The following is a 16,668-nucleotide window of genomic DNA, read 5'->3' as shown; positions in this document are numbered from 1 at the left end:
GATAAAGGAATCAGTTCAAGTAAAGATGAATTCGATTTTTCGTTGATGAAAAACGAAATTAGGTCTATGCATAGATTGCTTGACGAGAGAGAACGAAAGCAGTGACGAAGATAATGATGAAGTAAGAAGATGGAGAAAATCCAGAGTAATTTAATAGTGAACGTGAAAGCATGATAAAGAATGTGGCAGAAGAGACAGAAAATTCAGAATGGATAATGTGCACAGAATGTGAAGAAATACCGCAAAGAATACCGTGTGTATCTGGCAAATGAGCCGCAGGACCACAAATATTTTCAGACATAAAATAATCCTTAGATTTCTGTGAAATCATTTTAAGTTAGCTGTAAGAAACTAACCAAATATGCGAAAACATATATACGTCTCCATTTTCTGCATCAGCCGAGCGAAAAATGGTCTCGAATACAAAGGGTTAATAACTGAGAACCATAAATTTTAATGCTTTTCTCTGTAAAATTTATAAATGACTGCAATATCTGTTGATGATTTTTTTTTTTTTTTTTTTTTTTTCCCAGAACTAAAGGCGGCCTTTTCCATGCTTGATAAAAACCAAGATGGTCGAGTGAACGAAACAGAGATCAAATGCATGTTGGATAAACTCGGAATTGTTCTTACAGACACCATGGTCGGGAAGTTGATAGATCAAGCCAGTAAGAGAGGTATGTATACAGTATTCATATGCATTGATATGAAGATATAAAATTGCTTAAAATAACTGGATTCAACAGATGAAGTTGCTAAAATATCGTCAAATAGCTTTTCATTTAAGCAATTTTTAGCTTATGTATTATCAAAAGAAGGATCCGCGATATCAAAAACAGAATTTTCGAAGTTTAATTCAAAGTGGAAAAAATAATAAGGCACTGCTTTTTAGTATCGACGATAGCATTAATATTCTTTTGCCCAATCTTTCCTAATCTTAATTAATTTAGTCACAGGCTGGACTTGACAGTTTAGTCTACTGTACACGAAAAGTAACAGAACTTAAAATGTGTGATTAATTAACATAAAATCTTAGCCTTTTAAATTTAAAAATGAAGTTATATTTTTAATTTCGATTAAATTTTTAATTTACTTTCGCGGTCTAACATTCAAGAATTAATTGAAGAAAATGGTACTTACATATTAACGCAACCACCTTGGCTCAATTCCCGATTTTTTAAAGCCTGAAAGGGTAAGAGTACTTATCGGGTGCAAGTTGGTGGCTTTCGCGCTTTTTTTTTAAGAAAGTTTCCCAAACTAGCGATATTTATCGTAAGTCGGTAAATATTATCAACATATGAAAAGAAACTATAGTTTAGTAATTTAAAATTCAGATTTGAATGGTTAATAAGGATTACATGATGTATTAAAAAAATAAAACATATTCTTTAAATCTTCTGTATTTTTTTTTTCCCCTGTAGTACACAGCGATTTGTTTTCGCTTTAAAAAAAAAAAATCAGAAAATTGCGGAGATTTCTGTGTTTCGGCAACGTATATCCTCGGCAGCAGCGGCTATCTACAAAACGCATTTTTTCGTTCTACCTTTTAAAAAGTTTTCAGAAAAATTCTGTGTTCCTGCAAGAATTTAAGTGCAGTTTTTTTCCCATTGCTGACATATTCCACAAGCTCATATTTTAAAGCTAAGTCAAAAATATTAGGATTTGTTTATAAAAAACGTTGGAACCTGGAATACGACAAAAAAAAAAAAAAAAAAAAAAAACCTACGAAAATGGTGGCGTTGCTTGACTGAAGGACTGTTATGGGCAAGATTCTCGGAAGAACAGTATGCGCGTGGTTGCCAGAGTTTGGCACATATTGAACATTTGGCGACATCTATTAAGGTCGTTACGTTAATACGTGAGTGCCAAGAAAAGGAATTAAAAATTATATACAGTTATTAAATAAATAATGTATGATTATTAACTATGAGCTGAATTTTTTTTTTTTTTTTTTTTTTTTTTTTCCTTTAAAAAAAAATCAGGCAAAATTTATTTTTCTTGGCAAATGACATTTTATTAATTTAGAAGTCAAACAACAAAAATCAGTGTTATATTTTCAAATTTTCACAGGACTAGTTTCGATGTCTACATTTAAAATATATACCATTATAATGTAAGATACTAAAAATATGCTTTGGAAGTCCAAGATTTCCAGATGAAATGTATTTAAATGCTATTTAAAAATAATTTTTGGAAAGCGTTTTATAGATTTAGAATCCGATTGAATTTTTTTTTTTTTTTTTTTTTTTTTTTTTTTTTTTTTAATTTATGACTGAAGCCAAAGCCAATTTACCTAAATTTTACTAAGTATACACGTGAAAAGCTAATTTGTTATAATTTTCTCTTTATACTATAGTGTTATTATATACGTCTGAAAACTGAATGGCGTTTGAGAAATATGTTTGCAATATGTTATCCATTCAAAGAAAGTTAATTAATTCAAATGCAGCATCACTGTGCAAATTGCGTGTACATAAAAAGCTAATTAGGTTTTTTTATCTTTAGAGTATTATGTTATTGTGTGTGTGTTAAAGTTACCTCTATAACTGATATATATATACTGTTCTACGCTATAGTTGCAGGATCTAAGTACAATAAACTTAAAGCATTTAAAGTTGAAAGTAAATTGGAGCCAAGGAACAATTTTAATAATTGCAACAAAATAAGAGGTTTGACACAATATCTAAACAAATTAAAATAAGAATTCATAGTAGTACGAATTCGATAAATAAAAATGCAAAAGGGAAAAAATATACAAGATAATAAAATTAAAAAATTAATTTCCTTTTACTGAAACTCCAATTCAGAACTCATCAGGAGGAAAATGAACTAAAGTTTCATAAAAGTCGATTAATGTCTGGAAAACGTGTTTCGTTCTCCTGGTTCGCTTAAGATCAAAAACCGAAACAAGAATGAATTAAATTTTCATTTAAGACAGGAAAATTCTTATAAAACCAAACTGAGATTCGGAATAGGGAAAATCCTGGTACACTTGAGATTCGATTTTTGCGGTTTTATACGAATTTCATTTCTTAAATGAAAATTTAATTCATTCTTGTTTCTGTTTTTGATCCTAAATGAACCAGGGAAAAAAAACACGGGATCGAGACATATTATTCGATTTTTATGAAACTTTAGTTTATTTTGTCCTGATGAGTTCTGAATTGGAGTTTCAATAAAAGGAGATTAATTTTAAAATTTTATTATCTTATATATTTTATCCTTTTTGCATTTCAATTTATCGAATTTTTACTACTATGAATTCTTATTAGTCCAAAGGGATTTCAGTCCCGAAGGACTATTGCTTTCGTTTTGGCATTTTGCGTCGGACTCATAAACGTCGGTTCACTTTTCAAACTGTTGCCACAAAATGTTAGAGTCCTGCATTATATTTGAAGAAATTAAATAATGAAAAATCTGCATAAATGATTGTCTATTTCTCGCATTGTGATAAAACAATGGTACATACAGCCATCGAATTTTGAATGACGAAATCCTACTGCGAATATGGGCATCTGAAATCCCAAATTTAGAATTTGTTTTATTATAGATTTTATATTTTGTAAAACTTCAACGACTTTTTGATTTACAAACTCAATGCTTTAAAAGCGAGAAATGGCAACGTTATATAGAAAAAAAAAATACTTTTATCTCCAGCTCGCGAGACTGTGTATATCGGAAATTCTAAAGATATGCTTAATTTAACATTATTTTGCGATATTGCTCTTGAACTGAATTTTATGGTTTAAGTGCAAAGAACATGATATTTAATAAATAAAGGTAACACTCAAAACGTTAAAAAAACGCCCCTTTGGACGTAATTTAAAATCTGAAAAATTTCAGATTTTTTTTTTTTTTTTTTTTTACTTTGTTTTAATTTTGATTTGTTTAAATATTGTGTTAAAACTTTTATATAGGTTGCAATTATTAATATTTTTGAGGAATTCCCTTGCTTTGACTCCGATTTACTTTTAACTTTAAATGCTATAAGTTTATATGTACATATTTATATACATATATACATATATATTTTAACTTTAAATTTGCTTTTTACGTATGTACATGTTTGTTAAAATTTAAATTTCATTCCTTGCAGCAATGGCGCAAAGAATTAATTAAATTAATTAAATTTGTATTTAAATTCAATTTATTCTTTTGAAACCATATATATATATATATATTTGAATTCAACAAATAATCTCTATTCGTATAAAGCTAATATAAAATTAAGATTTAATTAAGAAAATTTAATTGCAAAAAAAAAATAAAAATAAAATTTATCATTGCTGCGAACTAATTTACAATATCATTTAAATTCTAAGAGCATATGTAAATTAAGTGCACGTATCTAAAACCATGAAAAAATATATTATTCCAAAAAATTAAATTGCACAAGCGAATAATTGTTGAGCAGGCCAAACTTATCAAGGGGAAGTTGCCTCCAAAAATAATTCTTCAATTACTCAATTTGTGTTTCATCATCCATATAGGCAAGAGTAAAAGTAAAATTCAAAACCAAAAATAAAACCAAATTGTAAATTACTAAAAAAGAAATTTAAACAGTGGAATTTTGTGAAAATAGCAAGTAAATGACTAGAGTTAAAATTACTTAAATGTCAATTAAGAGTAGAAAACCAAATTTTAGAAAACCAAAGTAATTTAGAAACTCTTGCCTACACGAATTATGCATGTCAACCTAAAATAAACTACATACAATCAATCAAAATATGAAAATAATGATAATAATTAAATGATTATATACATATGCACATATATATATGTAAACATTTAATTATACTTTGAAATATAATAATTATAATAGGAGTATAAACCTTTCTTTTGATTATGTAAATGGGATGTACTTAATCTCCTTCATGACAAAGTTGTTATGCACTATGTTTTTTCGGGCTGGAACAGGTGACAGGTTATTGAGTGAAGACGAATTCCTTGCTTGGATGGCTCGTCAAAGTGTGCAGGATGACGTCATGGCTGATCTTATGGCCGCCTTCAGTGTATTCGACAAAGACAGGAATGGTTACATTACTCGGGTAAGATTAATCATTCATCTTACGAGCGTGATCTGGTTTCTAATTAGTAAAATCTGAACTCAGTCTTTTATATTTACTTCAGGATGAACTCCGAACCGCCATGGAAATGATTGGTGAACCGATGTCTGAAGAACAGTTAGATCTAATGCTAAGAGCAACAGACATTGACAAAGACGGAAAAATCAATTATGAAGGTATGCTTTTCCTTATAATTTCATTGTAGCCTGCAGGACAAACTGTGGGATCTATCCAATACTTGTACAAGGTGCGGCAGGGAAACTACCTTATTTTAAAAATGAAGAACACAAATAGTATAATCGATATCAGTTTAATTTTTTTTTTCAAGTTATAGAGAGACACTTAAAAGTTTTTTTTTTTCAATTGCGATTTAAAAATAATATCATTAAGGTGGCCTCCGTTCTCGTCAATGCATTGAGATAATCAAGTTTTGAAGTTTCTTTCCACTTTTACCAGTATATCAACGGGTATGTTGTCAATAGCAGCTTGAATATTGTTCTTCAGTTGAGCCAGGGTCTTTGTACGTTAGAGATTTCAGATAGCCCCACAAAAAGAAATCACACAGGGCTAAATCAGGGAGCTCGCTGGCCACTGACAATCGCTTCGTAAGGAGATAAGGCGTCCAGAGAAATGTTCTCCAAAAAATCATGGTCCAATGATGTCTATTCTGGACAATGCATACCAAACAGTCACAGGTTCTGTATGGAGGGGCTGCTCATGAAATTCTCGGGGATTCGTGCCACTCCATTATCACATATTTTGCTTAATGCATGCTGCAACCGGAAAGATGAAAATGAGTCTCATCGTTAAAGAACGCAAAGGCATCATGAGGCGTGTTGTCAAGAACGGTTTTGCATACATTTTTTCGTGAAAGAAAATCGCGTGGATTAAGTTTTTGCACCACTGCCAATTTATATGGATGAAAATGCAGTACGTTGAAAAGTACGTGTTATTATCGGAGAACGCGCGCTCCTCTCTCGTCCACTGCATGATCGGTATAGTTCGACCGTCTCATCCGCGACCATGAGCGCAAACACGCATGCGCCATTCGGACCGCATTATTCTAAAAATAGGGTGGAAGGTTAGGGACTTTTTTTCCTTCCAGCATAGCTCTTTCCGGAGAAGAGAAGACCTTCCACCGCGCAGCAAGTAATACCACCCCTTTTGGGCGAGTGTTTTGACAGAATGCCAACCAGGGTTGCGCTTCAGACGGACGAACTATACTACACCTACATGACATAAAACTTTAGATACCGCTCTTTTTAATGAGCGCCACCCCACCCTTATCGGAATAAATGTTGCTAGATGGCGCGCGTTTCAAATAAGGAAGTTTTCCTGCCGAGATACGAACATTGATCATCTAAACTCGTTAAAATTCTAATAAACAGTTGTCGGCTTAACGTTTGGAGAAACAAGCTGTATATGCGAAAGTTTCTCGAAATCTTTCGATCGTTCCTGTTTTTATATTCGGTAATTTAGTTTTTGCATCCCTGAGACTTCTTTTAATATTTGTTCCCGTCTTCATTTATCTGAACTGAAAGTGTCCATCTTTTTTCTAGTTTTTCCTTTTATGCAGTCCTTTCAGACTGAACCACAAAATCTGTTCTGTATATACATGTATTTTTCCTAGTAAGAATGGAAAAAATTGACTTTCAATCTGGGTTAAATTGACAGCTATAATTTTTTTAAAAGATGAAATAGGTGCTTAGTGGTAATGTGGTAAACAATTAAAAGCATTTATTAAAGAGTATTATGTAGGGTTCATATTTTAGTGAAATACTTTAAAAATTCAAAATAAATGCACTGCACAAACTAATATTGAATTCTATAATGTGGAAACAGTGGGAAATTGACTCTGGTGTTTCTTAAGTATTTCACCAAAGGTGAATGTATTTACTGTTGCTGATAAGCAGACGATTAACTTTCGTCCCACAGTGATGTCAGTACGCCCCGGACGACTACAACTACAGCATATCCGGCACAGTCCCGAACATTCTTTAACGTATTACCTGCTATCTCCTTTTCCTGATTTGTGGCAAATTTTGGCTGAGATATTCTTGTTTTTATTATTTTTATTATTTATAGCTTTTTATATTGGTTCGTACAGTATTTCATTACCTCCAAAGCTCTAAGAAAAGACCAGTGTATTTGTGCGTTTCAGGTTCTGTTACCTTCCAAGAAAATGATTCAATAATAAGCAAGATTTATCGACTTGTTAAGTTTCGATATCAGAAATGAGAGTCAAATAAGAGTAAATATCAAGTATCATATTCAAACAGTCCATCTAATCTCAAAGATACTGAAATTTTATTCTTTGAAATTGAATAAAACCTGTCAATAAAAAGACGCGTGTTGAAATTCAAACTTTGTCAGACTTAGATAAAGAACTTCCTCAAAAATATACTTAGGAGAGAGAACTGTTAGTAAAGACTGATCGGATCTTGCAATCAAGGGCATACTGATGCGGCAACATAAGGAGCTCCACAGAGCACGAAACGTGGAGAATTCACACTATATCTAAGCTCTTGCTCTAAATTAAATATTGATAAGGTCTTGAAGTTTGGATAATTTTTTCAAAAATTATCCATTTCCCAGCATTTTCGTAAATATTATCAGGTTCTTTCGGCAGATTTACGAAATCATTATTCAGACATATGAACTTCATTTTTAACAAACGGAATTAAATGAGGACACAGTAATTATATACATTTTTATAGAACAAAAGCTTGTATTAGGAACATAATATACAATTAATGATATAATTTGGTAAATCTGATAAAAGAAGCTCCAATGCTGAAAACCTCATTCTGTTAAAATTCATTTCCCAATCAGCGCTCAGTTCCCCCCCCCCCTCCTAACACGTTGTTCTAAAAACCGCATCCGTGCTATATGAATAACGTTTAATAACATATTAATGTAATTTATCATGTAATATTTACTCATGTAAACGAAAGCAAATTAATTAAGTTTACTTCAGAGTGTGGTAATTAGCTCATTTAATTGCCCATATTGGGAAGAACGCTTATATCTTCAGCTCATTTATGTAAAACTTGTTATTAATTAACAAACTAAACTATTTAAGACCAACAAATGCAGTTCTTAAGAATGTTTTTTAATGTGATTGATTTATCAAAATGCATTTAATTCATGCTGTATCTAATTAAAAATATTATCATTTTTCTTTTTATTACTTTTTTGTTTTATTATTATTATTATTATTATTATTATTATTATTAATTGTAAGTCTCGCTCAGGAGATGCAGAATCATTTTTGTATGTGAGGCTTTCTTTTATTGAATCGGCATGGTATTTTACTGGGAAAGAAAAATTGTGTAAAATAATTCTTAACATACTTAATTTCCTAGAAATATCTTTTTTATCTAAAGTGATTTGGGATATCAAAAAATTAATGTGACTGCCGACGACATATTTTTAATAGAAAAGAAAATAAGGCTTATGATGCATTTAAATTGGTATACATTCTTTTAATTTCAGTGCTGTGAAGTCAGTATATTTATTTTATCGAGAGAAAAATTATTCGAAGGGCATTATGATGAAATACATTCTAATTAATTTTATCACGACTGCGAACTAACTGAATTTGTTATATTTAAAATTAAAAAAAAAAAGAATTATAAAACGCAAGGGATCATTAATCTGGAAATTCCGATTACTAAGATTTAGTATAAACTGGCAAAGGAAATTACGAATGACGAAGTATTCGGAAGAAATCGACGATCAGTTGAAGCTCTGAAAATCAATCGGACAGCATACTCGTAAGTGAGCTTTTATAGTGTTTTGTCAGATAATGATTTTGAAATATAAGAAAACCTCATAGAATTATACGGAGAAGCTCACAGCGTACAGAAGACAAAGGAAAAAGAAAAAAGAAAGAAAGAAAGACATATAGCGTGCAGTGCGCCCTTGACTTATGACTTTTTCTTTTTCTTTTTCTTTTTTTTTTTTTTTTTTTTTTCTAGCCATTAACTACTAAAGAGTTTTCGCCAGTAGATCCCATTAAAGTGCACTAGGCAAAGATATTTTCAAATAAATGGTATTAGGGAAGTACCAACACCCGTGGGCGAAGAAAATTCAGCTGCGTGAGCAGGCATATCTTAATACTTACGAAAGTAGACGTTCATCATAAAAATTGTGCAGTGATAAGCAATGGCATTAAATTGAAGCATGCAGACAGGTGCAGTGGGTTGTATGGCAAATGCAGATGGTGAATGCAATATAGCTAGTAAGAGTGCAGGATAAGCAGTAGTGAGACATCATGAAAATGGCGCGAAGACAGTTTGAAGCTGTGAATGGCAAAAGAGTTCAAAGTCCTTCAGAAGCATGCAGTAGCTAGATAGGCCGTAAAAAGTTCAAAAGTTCGTAGAATCATACGATAAAGTACACATTCATACAAAATAATTTTAAAAAATGAAATAGTAACATAAAAATTTTGAATAAAAAAAGTTTCTGGATTAACATAAGTATAAGATGCAACACAAATAATAGGATAGAGTCCAATTTCAGAGTTCAAGTAAATTTTAAAATTAAAATTTACAAGTTACCACCATGACGAATTGTGATGAATTGTCCTTGGGCGTTTGACAGTGTATTCAATGGTTGGATTATAATCCAACATTTGTTTAATTGCGTTATACTGACTATGCTTCATCTTCTCGAAGAAGTTGTGAGCTGTCATGAATATAAAGTTGTGCACAGATGGAATATCCAGGTCGTTATGAATTATAGAGTTTCTCACGTACCAAGGTGCATTCACAATGATACGTAGAATTTTATTTTGAAGTATATCCAGTTTTTTGCGCTCAGTTTTATTGGCGATTGCCCAGGCTGGCACTGCATATAGCATGATCGGTCGAATTAGAGATATGTAAAGCATTTTCTTTATTTTTAGCCTGAGCTTTGATTTTTTGCCGATAATAGGATAAATTGTCATGTAGGCTGCATTTGCTTTGTTTAAGATATAAGAAATATGATCTTTGAAGTTGAGTGATCTTTGAATATGATCTTTGAAGTTGAGTGATCTTTGAATATGATCTTTTGAAGTTGAGTGATATGATCTTTGAAGTGAAGTGACTTATCTATGTAAACACCTAAATATTTACAGGAATTAGCTACAGGGATTAGAGTTCTATCTAAGTAGATATCAGTATTGACTCTTAATCTTGTTTAGTATCTCCGATAGAGCACAATACAACATTTAGAGGCGTTGAGCTTAATTTTTCAAGTCTTGCACCAGTGATTGATCATATTGAGATGCATTTGTAAATTACTTAGAGCGAGTTGGGGACGTCTGGATTCAGTCAGTACTACAGTGTCGTCAGCGTATTTGAGTATTTTCGTGTTAAATGGGTGCGGGAAATCATTGATATAAACATTATAGAGCCGGGGGGAAAGAACGGACCCTTGCGGGAACCTGCTATGAATTGTTTTTCTGACAGATAAGGCGTCTCCGCAGCGAACTTGAAAAGACCTGTTTTTCAGATAGGAACTAATGAGTTTTACGAAACTGTTTGGAAGCATAAAATTATTCAATTTATGCAAGAGGCCTGCATGCCACACTCTATCAAAGGCCTTTTCGAAGTCGAGATAGCATGCAGCCTTTTCGAAGTCGAGATAGCATGCCCGTTTTTCTTAGTAAAGTCTTGCGAAACAAATTCCACCAAACTGAGAATTTGATGAGTCGTGCAGTGTCCACTGCGGAAGCCGAATTGCAGATCATCTATTAAATTGAGTCTTTCGAGATGGTTAGTGAGCCTTGAGCAGAGGATTTTCTCAAATACTTCTCCTAATGAAGGTAAAAGACTGATAGGTCTGTAGGAAGTGACGAGGTTAGTTAGGATCTTTCTTTGGTTTTAAGATATTGACAATTATTGAGTGTTTCCATTGCTGAGGGAAATAATTATTTTGGATGCAGGCATTAAAAATATTGACTATGTTAGTAATACAACGTCTAGGAAGGGCTTTAAGTGCTTCATTGCTAATTTGATCATAGCCTTTGGCTTTCCTTGGCTTGAGTTTGTGAATAATTTCTCTTACTTCTCTTGGTGAAGTAAAGGGAATGAAATTTGTTATAGGATAATTGTTAATACTGTCAATGGTAAAATTAACTTCTTCTTCTTGGGAGTTATTCTCAGACGGGTTAGGTTGAAAGATTTTCTCTAATTCATTAGCCATTATATTAGCAATCTCGTCCTCAGATTGATAGGATATTCCCGTGTGATGAATTGCATGAGTTTGATTTGGTCTGCTATTTCTTAGAGATTTAGCAATTTTCCATACTGCTTGATCTTGAGGATCCAGGTTTGATAGGAGAAAGTCCCATTTTTTGTTTCTGAATTCCATAATTTCATGCTTGGTTTTCCTCTTTAAAAAAATTGATGTACCTTTTGACACGAAGATCTCCGGACCGCTGCCATTCTTTATGTTTTCTATTCTTTTCTGCAATAATATCTTTTATATATTTAGGAAGGGAGAGAAAATTAGTACTTTTGCAGGGATAAGTCGCATTATTGATTGCATCTTTCATTTTAGTGGTGAATTTATAAATTTCATCTTCGATATCACCGCAATGATTATAATTATTTCTGCAATTATAGTCTTTCATAGTATCAGAGAATTGGGTCCAATTTATCTTAGTTCTATGTTTCTTTAATGGGAGATAAAAGCCATAAAAGTCGAAGTTCACTGGAAGATGATCAGAATTTAAGTCCGTTATTACTTCTAAGAGAGGGGTATGAGGAATATTTTTAAGAAGTACAATGTCCAAAACTTCGCCGTTTCCGTTAGCACCAAATCTTGTTGGAGAAGTGGGAGCAGCAAAATTGAGGTCGTTGCTAATTAAATAGTTATGTAAAATGTTTCCATTGCTGTTAGATCCTCTAGAATTCCAGGCCTTATGCTTTTGCGTTAAAGTCTCCTGCGATGATAGTCGGGAAGTTGGTGGAGGTTAAGATATCCAGGTCATTATTAGTCATCAGATTATTAGGAGGATTGTAAATAGAAATAAATAGGTAGGCTTCATTCAAAGCAGTATAAATGATAGCTGAAGTAAATTCGAGCAGACTATTGTGAGGAAGATCATATTCAGTATGCTTTAAGTGATTTTAATGATAATTGCAGTACCACCCATCTACTTCGGGTTCTGTCTTTCCTTATAATATTGTAGCCGTTAATTTTAAATTTATCGCAAGTTTTAAGGTGAGTTTCAGCTATTATCATGACATCAATGTTGTACTTATCCAAGTAATCTTTAATTTCTTGATATTGTTTTATGACACCGTTCGCATTGAAATAGGAAATTTTTAAGAAGCTATTGGTAGCTGAAATCATCGCGTTTATATTGCTATGAGGTCTAAAAGTCATAGTCTAAAGAAGTGAAATATTCAATTGCGGCCATTCCGACCTCGAGTTTACCCATGATGTTTTTTGCTTTTTTAAATTCTGTAAAGAATTCTTTCGCTTTTAGGAGTTGGGTTTTTACCCACTCAAAAAATGAAACTTCTTTAGTTTCGCTTTTTTGTTTATTTTTGTTTTCCTTTTGAGTTGTCCAGCTCGGTTGATTTTTAGTATTTTCGTTTTTCGTAGCTACAGGGAGGGTAGGAAAATCTTCTTTATTTAATTGAAATTGTTCCTGTTCATGCTTTTTCTCGTTTAGATTGCTCTTATTGAAGACTCTTTTGGGTAGATTATCCGGATGGTAATGGTATTTACATTCCTTCGAGTTGCTCGGGTGGCAATCACCGCACAGAACGCAGAGCGCTGGTAGTTCGTCCTTGTTCTTCTTATAGGTGTAAGTTTCGTGCGGTTCGGCGCATTTAAGACACCTAGGTTTGTAATGACATAGATCTCGAGTGTGTCCGTATCTATGGCACCTGTGGCTTTGCACAGGGCCAGGTCTGGATTTTTAAGCACGGACTATGACGTCTAATCCACGAAGTTCCTTTATTTGGTAGATTTGTTTACCCTTTTCGTTTCTTTTAACCTTGACTAAGAATAAAGGTAGTTTAACAATTTTTCCTTCTCGGAATCTTTCGAGCTGACGTATCTTTTCTACAGGAATTCCGTGTTCAGTGAGTTCTGTGTGAATTATTTCCACGTTTGAGTTTCTAGGTAGCTTCTTAATTACTACTTTGATTGGTTTTTCGGAATTAATTTTGTATGTGTGGAATTGCACACCTCGTTTGGCCAGGAACTCCGTGATTGCGCGATAGTCATCTTTATCCCAGACTTTGATGTTGAGTGTATCTCCTGTGAGATTGCCTTTGACTTTTTTTTACTCCTAAATTTTCGATTTCCTCTTTTAACGTATCCCAGTTGGCTGTAAAATCTGAGAGAACGATTGGGGGAATATGTCCAGTGCTTTTTTTTTTTTTTTTGGCGAGAGTAAATCCTGCGGGCTCTGAGTTCGATTCCTGCTCCATGCGGTCATCGTCCTGTAGGTCATTGAACTTATTTTTCTGTACGGGTAGTTCAGCTTCCGATGAATTTGAATGCGTTTGTTTATGCGTGATACGGGGGTTTTAAACCCGTCGCTATCAGTAGTAATTTTCTTTTTCTTATTCTTAGATATAGTCGGACGCTCTATATTTTTTGCATCGCTTTTTTGTGTTTTATTAGATGCTTTTGCCTTTAACATAGCATCGCTTTCGTTATTATTTTCCATAATGGAATTGTTTGTTTGATTTTTATGCATGACGGCCAGATTTAAGAATGCGTCGTAATCCTGAATGATGCGTTCAAGTTCCGCTATACGTTTGAGATCATCGCTAGTTTTGTTTTCAACTGAGTTGAATTTAAGGAGATCAGCAAAGCTTGCTTTTTTAGGGTTGTGTAAGAGTTAACATTGTTGAAATATGAGTGGCTGACACTCACTCATATTTCACCGAGGTAAAGCATAGCGACGAAATCAAAAAGCAAATGAATTAAAGCACATAAAAAAATTGCCTTATTTTCATTACTGGTGGGAAAAATTTTCAAAAGATTTGCAATCTCAAAAAAAAAAAAAAAAAAAAAAAAAAAAATCATGACAGCTTCTATGCTGGCAACCCCTTCGCTCGAATTTGAACCCGCGTTGCAAACATAATATTCCGTGCTTTTACCGCTCGGTCATTGTCCACTTGGCATGTCTAATTCTGTAATTCAAATCAGTTCAGTTCGCTAATTGCAGCTGGGTAACACCGATTACTGCTTTAACCATTTTTTACAGTACTTAATCTATGCTACGAGTATGTTTCCAATCCATAACATAACATAACATAACATTTAGTGGCGCTTCCTTCTTATGAAAAGAAGGAAAAGAGCTTAGGCAATGTGTTTTCAATCCATAACTCGGCATGTTTCAGCTGGCGGGCTTGCCCGCTAGTGTTTATTATCACGTGAAATATGTACACTGCGAAAAAAAAAATCGGACAGTTCTATATTTCCCGTTCCTACTGGGCCAATTGAAGAAATTCAAATTGCGTTTTTTATGTCTCGAAAGTGGGACTTAGGATATGTATTAGATTTATATATAGCATCATTCTAACATAGGTATTTTGACACAAAATTGGACTTTTTCTGAAATGACATGCCAATTTTTTTCCATATTTCGTTTCTACGACTCAAATTATGCCTACCTATTAAACTCTTTTTTAGGCTGTCTAGAAATAGTGCATCCACTTTAAGAAGATGTTAAAAATTTATAGGTTATAATACAATTTTTTTTTCGAAAAAATTATAAAAAATATTTTTAAATGCAAATTTATATAATAAATCATAAAAATGTGCAAATTATATATCGATTACTAAATTTCGAATTTTGGAAGAAAGGATCAAGTAAGTTTAACAAAAAAAAGGAGATATTAATAAATATATATCAAGTTCAATTAACACTGAGGAGCTAAAATTTTGAGAGCTGATTTTTTTTAAAAAACTACTCGTGCGATCTTTACAAAACTTGGCAGTTTGTAAAAGCCACTGTGTAATGCTAAAATGACTACATTAAGACAATTTTCTGCAGTTAAGTACATGACTTCTAGAGCATCTTTTATTTTGGCTTTATTTTCCTGAGATTCAATTTCCAACAATTTTCGCCTTCCTTTCACTTTGAGTTACTGTGAATTTTCAGCCAAGAATATGTAGCTTTCGGTTTTTTCTCTTCATCTCTTCATTTTATACTTACGCAGTTCAGTCGATCAGCTTGGCACCAAATTTTGGAAACAGCGTTATAACGAAATTTAAACTACCTAATTACAATGTAACTTATTTAATTAGTTGCAAACAAATTCTTCAGAATGAGTTTGAATTCACATGTACAAATAGTGGTTACAATTACTTAGGCTAATAGTGAGTTTTAAGCGAAAAACAATGTGTTTAAATAAAATTTCTTTCAAGAATTAAGAGTTAGCTGTATAAGTTGTAACATCCTAAACGCACACATTATTATTATTATTACTAGAAAGTCCGGCGGTCATACGAAATGACCGCTGTTCTAGATATTATAAAGTGTAATTAAAATGATTTGTGCAAAAGTGCCTACTAATTCAAACTGAATTACCCAGGGCAGGCGGCGAGGACGCCCCTTTGCTTACTGCCCCACGGGGTTTCCCCCTTCTACTTGCTTAATTGCTTAAGGTAGAGTGCAATGAAGGAAACCATTGGCGGTACATTTCTTAAAAGCCACCGCTAGCTCAATAAATAAAGGTGATATAAATAATAAAATGTTAATTCGCATGTCAAAGATCTCTTTGTACACAACATTTCTTGTCATTTTTAACCTCGCTTTGCAGAGGACCATCCATTATTTTTAATTTTACGTCCGTTCTTTCACGAACTCTTGAACAGGTAACATAAAATTGACTGTGTCCAAATGTAGGCTCAGGTAAAAAAGTGCCAACACGCTTAAGCGTTTGGCCCTGAGACTTATTGATGGTCATAGCAGAGGCAAGTTACACAGGAAATTGTCTACGTCTTAATCGAAACGGCAGACCTGTGCCGTGGTACTTTACCCCATTGGCCAGTACAGTTACGCAAGCAACCCATAAAGTATCGGTAACAAACAGACACTTAAGCCGCATATAATAAAGATATTTATTTCTTTCATTTTATTTTGTCATCGTTGCCGGTTTTGCCGGTTGCATATTTCCGAAATCTATTATATATAGATGTTAAATTTATTTATTTAATGTTAAATGCACGTGCTCTTGTATTTTTAATTTTTTCGGTTTAGCTTTCTCATAATATTCGTCACGCGCTGCACTGTACGGGAAATCACTGTATCGGGCTGCACTGTATCGGCGACAAACACTTAAGCCGCATATATATAAGATTATTAAACTATTATTATTTGACTTTTACGAACTTACTAAAGCTAAATTTACTAAAATTTAAAATTTAAAAAATTTGACTTTTGCATTAAGTTGCAATTGTGATTAGAATCACCTTAAAATGTATATAGAATGATATATGAATTGTCTAACTGTTAAAATACCTGCAACTCTAAAGACCTTATTATGTACTAATCAATTATTTTTATTTTAAGAAACTTTCCTTTCCGTTCTGATTTCAGTTTCCTACCAGAATGCAAATTTAAATGACGTCTCTGAAA

At 32.8% G+C, this 16,668-nt stretch overlaps 1 protein-coding gene across 3 annotated transcripts in view; it reads left to right on the top strand.

The window, feature by feature from the left end:
* Positions 1-16,668, top strand: part of LOC118202111 (calcium-binding protein E63-1-like) — a 710,926-nt gene that overhangs the window by 681,771 nt on the left and 12,487 nt on the right. For all 3 annotated transcript variants that reach the window (XM_085821630.1, XM_085821631.1, XM_085821629.1), the window contains 3 exons: positions 534-677; positions 4,918-5,048; positions 5,131-5,242. In XM_085821630.1, the coding sequence (XP_085677756.1) occupies positions 534-677; positions 4,918-5,048; positions 5,131-5,242 (387 nt within the window). The remainder of the gene's footprint in view (positions 1-533; positions 678-4,917; positions 5,049-5,130; positions 5,243-16,668) is intronic.

The sequence above is a fragment of the Stegodyphus dumicola genome, chromosome 8 (assembly GCF_044657685.1).
Source record: "Stegodyphus dumicola isolate Sdum_Otavi_A_Nest chromosome 8, ASM4465768v1".
NCBI lineage: Eukaryota > Metazoa > Arthropoda > Arachnida > Araneae > Eresidae > Stegodyphus > Stegodyphus dumicola.
The sequence above is the reverse complement of the archived record's forward strand: the minus strand, read 5'-3'. Positions and strand labels throughout refer to the sequence as shown.